This window comes from Pygoscelis adeliae, unplaced genomic scaffold (genome assembly GCF_000699105.1).
Source record: "Pygoscelis adeliae isolate BGI_AS28 unplaced genomic scaffold, ASM69910v1 Scaffold316, whole genome shotgun sequence".
NCBI classification, from domain to species: Eukaryota; Metazoa; Chordata; class Aves; order Sphenisciformes; family Spheniscidae; genus Pygoscelis; species Pygoscelis adeliae.
The window spans coordinates 1,519,838-1,525,463 of NW_008824905.1; the positions used below are offsets into that span (position 1 = coordinate 1,519,838).

The 5,626-nt window shown below is 51.8% G+C and overlaps 1 protein-coding gene across 1 annotated transcript; it reads left to right on the forward strand.

Moving 5' to 3' along the window:
• The first annotated feature begins 164 nt into the window (after positions 1–164).
• FGF5 (fibroblast growth factor 5) lies at positions 165–4,937 on the forward strand. Its single transcript, XM_009324892.1, has 2 exons — positions 165–260; positions 4,593–4,937. The coding sequence occupies exons 1-2, from the start codon at positions 231–233 to the stop codon at positions 4,935–4,937; spliced, it is 375 nt and encodes a 124-aa protein (XP_009323167.1). The 5' UTR covers positions 165–230.
• The last annotated feature ends 689 nt before the right edge of the window (positions 4,938–5,626 follow it).

Here is a 5,626-nt window from a genome sequence, read left to right on the forward strand (position 1 = left end):
ATCTTTTCAGTATTTAAGAAAATATTTGTAGGAGGCTGTCAGTGGAAAACCTGAGCAGGTCAAGCCTATGAGTGGTGTTTTTTTTTTTTTTTTTCTTTCTTTGTCACACCGATGTGAAAAGAACTGTGATTTATTTTGGGATTTCTGTCATCCTAGGTATTTTGGAAATATTTGCTGTGTCTCAGGGGATTGTAGGAATACGAGGAGTTTTCAGCAACAAATTTTTAGCGATGTCAAAAAAAGGAAAACTCCATGCAAGTGTAAGTAAACCCCCCGCTTATCAGTATGTATTGTTTATTAAAGGCCTTGTGACACCTTCACGTGCACGCGCCAGTGATGCTTCCGAGCAGGGCCCCGGCGTGCCGAGTCCCTTTGGCTGCCAGGAAAGCTCCGCACTGGGTGGATCGGCACCGCACAGACAGAGAGGGGACAGGTGGAGCCAAAAACCTTGAATCCCGTATCCTTACTTACTGCATTTAACCAAGAAAGTGCTCTCTTTTTTTTTTTGCAGTTGGGTATTTGCATCAAAAGGACTTGTTCTTTGAGCATTGCCAGTTTATTTTTAGCAACTTCTGCAGCAGATCGCACAGACGGTTTTAGCCAAATGTCTCCCGGAGAGCGGCACGCGTGCTGCCGGGAGCCTGCCTGCGCCTGTGCATGTGCAGGGAAGGGGCTGCAGCCCCAGAGTTTTGGCTGGGGTTGCCCATGGGGGAGAGAGGTACCCCGGTGAGAGCATGCGGCTGCATGCAGGGTTTCGGGCAGGTGAGGTCCAGCCCGTGCAGAAGTGTTGTAGCTAGAGTGGAAATATCCCAGTAACTCTTATTTCTGCGGGCTGTTTTCCTGAAGGTTGGGGTTTCCTGCAGGTCTAATTGTGCTTTTTCCAGGCTTTTTGCATTGAACGAATCCTATAAGTTGATTTAACTTCTTTTTTTCAACTTCAAGATGCCGCTTAATTTTTTCCTGTTAGTTCTAGAGATTGTTCAAACAAGCGAAAGTAACTAGTGTGCTTACATGACAGTCGTCATATTTTAAAGGTGTGTATAAATGCAACACCCAAAGAAGGGCATTTTTAAGGCAGCATCCTGGATGACCTGTCACCCAGGTTTGTTTCCAGGGAGCCTGTTCAGGGCTGATAGCCTGGAAGAGGGAAAAGCCAATTGCCTGCCCCGCGGTTATGAGCCAAACCTCATGGTCGTGAAGTGGATGTTACTGATGCGCTTATGCCGCCCGAGCCCGCAGATTGCCTTCAAGTGAGATTTATGAACTAGCCCGTCTCTCCCTTGAGTCTTATTGGAGTGTTGCTCCTGAAACCTAATGATGCTTAAAGGGTGAGCACATGGTTGCTTATTTTGGGAAACAAAGTAGGAGCGGGAACAGTGTCTAGGGGAAAGGGGGAATGGCTGCGCGGAGGAAAACACGAGGGAAGGAGACGAGGCAGGAAACGAGCAGAGCAGGAGGAGAGCAGTGGAAAGGTAAAGGATGGAGAGGAGAGGGAAGCAGGCGGAGCGTGATCCCCGGACCCTCCAGATCCTCCCCTCCCTTGTGGCATACAATGGGCCCCTTATTCGCGCTGAAGCCTTGATTTATGCCCTGGTGCAGGCAGAAATTAAATCAAACCTCGTCAGTGTATAGTTAATTGTCGGCACACAAAGGGCAGTGCCAGAGAGGGACCTCAATTAGGCGGGTCAGAGCTGGGGGTGAGGACACACGATGCCCCGCTCGGATGAAAGCCACGAATTTGTAGAAACTTGACCCAAATGTCTAAAGATTGCTGGGCTAAATAACGCCGATAATGCAAACCCGGCATCTGTTGTTCTTTCCTGCCTTGGCAGGATAAAGTTATTTCATGGCCTAATGAGTTTTGAGCAGTACAAAGCGCGTCCTGCGCCCGTCACTCAGGGCAGTGCTTTGATATGGGAGTCACGCCGGTGACTTTGTGCTGAACTGCAGATAAAAGTCATTCCTGCAGGGATTCAGGCTCCTTCGAAACTGGCTCTCGGGGCCCGGCTTTATCCCAGCTCGGTGCTTTACAGCAGCCCTCCTTCCTTTTTTTTTTTTTTTTTGATGGCAACTTAATTAAATTACCAAGCGGTTCATTTTTAGAGGCACCGGTTTCAGAAAATGACAGTAATCCCGGCAATTATCAGTTGCGTGCACAGATGGCTTTTTCCTCGTTGTTAAACCCTCAGTCCCCTGTTTGTACATTTTTAGCATGGAACAGGCAGGAGGGGGTTTGGTGTCGCTCTCGGCAGCGGCCAGCGTGAACCCCAGAGGAGAGATTTGCCCACAGGGGGCTCAGGTAATTCTCCTTTCTCAGGAGTTGTTCTGAGTTGCCCGAACGCCGTGGTCCTCACTGGGGCAAATCTCTGTTGAATTGGATTTTGAAATTTAATTGACTTCAGGATTGCTCTTCATGATTGTTTCTGGAGCTGCTGCAGAGCAAATCCGACAGCCAGCCAGCGTGCCGTGGCTGTACCGTCTGCCCTGTGCCGGGAAAAATGCCTTTTCCCCAGCTGAAACGGTGCAGTTGCTGAGCTGAGAGGCCGGGATGTGGGGAAGCCTGTCAGAGTGATGGCGCAGCAGCAGCTGATGGGCTTCCCAGGGAGGTTTGCTGTCTGGGGGTGAGGGCTTCCTTCCGTGCGCACTGGTTGCGGGTCTCCTCCTTCCCCGCGCTGCTGGCGGGAGCAGCCCACGGCATCCCTCCATGTCCAGGGCTGGAGACCCCCCCCCACTTCCCCAAATCCCACTTTGGAGGGGATGCTACCCCTACTCTTAGGGAGCAGTTCCCCCAAAAGCACTTTAAGCAGGAACTTTTTCTGTGATGCTCCAGATGGGGAGGTGGCAGCCCTCTTACTGCCACCTCCCTTTTCGGAGTGGCATTGCCCCAAAAATGCTGGGCCAGATTGGAAATGCCGATTTGGCTTACCCACAAGCAAAGCAGCGGTAAGCTGACCTCTCTGTGTGGGGATACATAAGAGCAGGGTGATGAGCATCTTCTCCTATTCACAGCAGCGCTTGCAAAGCCCACTGGAGCCGATTTCAGTATCAGATCCTCGGCCGTGGCCAGACTTGATGCTTGGGGCAGGGCAGCCAACTTCATCTCCTACACCCAAAAAGCCTGCTCTTGCCATTTGCCTAGATCCCATGGGGAAAAGCAGGGCCTGTTTCAGGGTCCCAGCAGGGTCCCTTCTGTGTTGAGTACCCTTTCAGGCGTGCATCGGTGCCTTGGTCAATCCTAAAACCTCCCTGTGCAAAGGCTGACGTGGGGGTGTCTTGCCAGAGCACCGCTGCGCATGTCCAGGCTTCAGAGAGCAACGAGGGGTCAGCAAAGCCTTGCATCGGGAAGGTGAATACTCACGCATGGGCGATGCAGCATTGAGGATGTATAAAAGACAGGGAAAGCAAAAACGAGTCATCAAGGTGACGTTTCTTTCAAGCGAAGAACAAAAGGAGACTTAATTCAAAGTGCTATGAGGAAAAAAAATGCATTGCGGGTCAGGGACTGTCAATTGTATTGTAGGACTCAACTCCTCTGGTTAAATCAGGAGTTTAAAAATGATCCCAGACGGTTGGACCTTCTGTGTGGTTATAAAGCACTGCTTGGGGGTTTTGTCTTGTTCTTCACTGCTGGGGGTTTCGAAGCTGAAGAGCTCCGCATCCCTTTCACGTCGGTAGTTTTGAAGCATTGCTTTGCAAGCAGGTTGCGGTGCCCCAGGCATCACTGGAGAAGCTATCAGAGCATCAGGTACCATACCTATGGTCAGATTGAAGTGTGGCAAAGGATTTCATAAGGGTGGTTAGAGGCTGCAGACAGGTGTCTCAGGGCCGTGGGTATATAGCTGGGGCGTTATGGCTCTATTTTTGTGTTTCTGCATGCTTTTTTTTTTCCTCCCCCCTCTCGACAACAACAGGAGCTGTTATGGGCAGCATTCAGCCTGTCCTCTCGGGCAATGGGAAGCCTTTCCCCTCAGCCATCTGGGAGCCGGTGCGGCCACCCTGTTTATAAAAGGCGATGCTCTTGGGCTGAAAGTAATTTCTTCAGGTTATCAAGGGACAAAACACACCGAGTTCATTTAAGACGAAGAAGAAGAACAAAAAAAATCCAATACAGTCAAAGCCATGTTCAGTGAAGCAATGAAAATCTGCATGCAAATTGCCTTTCCAGATCATTAAGTGATGATTCAGTGCCCAAGCGAGGGGTGCGAGGGTGGGAACGGAGATGGAGTGGGGGCTCAACCCCAGGGTCCTTGGCGGGGCTGCAGCACGGGGGGTAAGGAGCCGCATCCTCCCTCCTGTTGGCAGGAAGGGCAGGAGGAGGGCTGGGGCGGGGAGGAAGGGTGCTGCTGGGGCACACCAAGCCTGTTTTTTCCAAGAAGGTCCAAAATTGGGTGGCAAGCAGCTACTGAAAGTATCTGTGTTGGGGGTTTTCCAAATTGCTGGGTGCTCGGTGGTCTCGGAGTGGGTTTCCCCGGTGCCCCGTGTTGCTGCTCGCCCCTTTGGACCTGGTTTTGGGAGACTTATAAAACCAGCAAGTATCAGGGGATGGGTAAAACCAGCCCTTTGCTAACGGTGCCCCGGCTCTGTCCCCGCAGGCCCGGTTCACAGCAGACTGCCAGTTTCGGGAGCGCTTCCAGGAGAACAGCTACAACACCTATGCCTCGGCTGTCCACCGCAGCCCGCGCTCGGGCCGCCAGTGGTATGTGGCGCTCAACAAGCGGGGCAAAGCCAAGCGGGGCTGCAGCCCCCATGCCCGGCCCCAGCACGTCTCCACGCACTTCCTCCCCCGCTTTCGACAGCCCCAGCCCCCCGAGCTCGCCTTCACCGTCACCCTCCCTGAGAAGAAGCCCCCGCCGCCACCGAAACCAAAGGTTGCTCCGTCCCCGCCTCGGAAAAATCCCAGCCCCGTCAAGTACCGGCTAAAGTTTCGCTTCGGGTAGTGCACCATGGCAGGGATGCTGGCACGGGAGAGAGTGGGCGCCTGAGCAGCTTTTGGGGGTGACCCCGTCGGAGACCTGCGTCCCCTCTCCCCAGACGGACGTGGGAAGACTCCGGGTAGCCGTGTTGGGCTTGGGGTCTTCTCTTTACCCTGCAAACCGGACGGCATCCTCAGAGGTGTGTGCTGGGATGACATAACTTGGGCGTTCCAAGAGTATTCCTGTGGCGAACAGCAAACACTTGATGGACTTCGGGTTAATTTTCTGTTGTTGAAAGACGCAGAAAGGTACCTCTACGGCGAACGTATTTTCTTACATTATTTTCACTAGTGACTCTTTTGACAATCGTTTTCATACAAGAGAGATGTTCAGAGCCAACCTCTTAAGTGCTTTTTTTTCCTTTTTGTTTTTTTTCAATCTCCTTTTTGCTGCACTTTCTTCCTCCAGCCATACCTCAGACACCGTATATCCAGGTCTTCCCCTTCCCCTTCTCTTACAAACCAACTTCTCCCTTCCACAACAAAACAACAAGACCAAGCCCAACAAATTCATTCACCTTATCTGTGGTGCAAGGGGGTCTTAAAACTCTTTGTTGGCAATAATAGATATATATATATTTTTTTAAGGGTTGCAGGCTTGGGGAGGGTGGCTGTTTGCAGCCCCGCTCCTGGTGGTCTGTCCCGTGCTTCCCT

Excerpts from the sequence above, each read along its gene's own strand:
- FGF5 (XM_009324892.1), top strand. The coding sequence starts at position 231 with ATGTCAAAAAAAGGAAAACTCCATGCAAGT. Across the intron at positions 261-4,592 it reads AAGGAAAACTCCATGCAAGT|GCCCGGTTCACAGCAGACTG; the intron begins GTAAGTAAACCC and ends CTGTCCCCGCAG.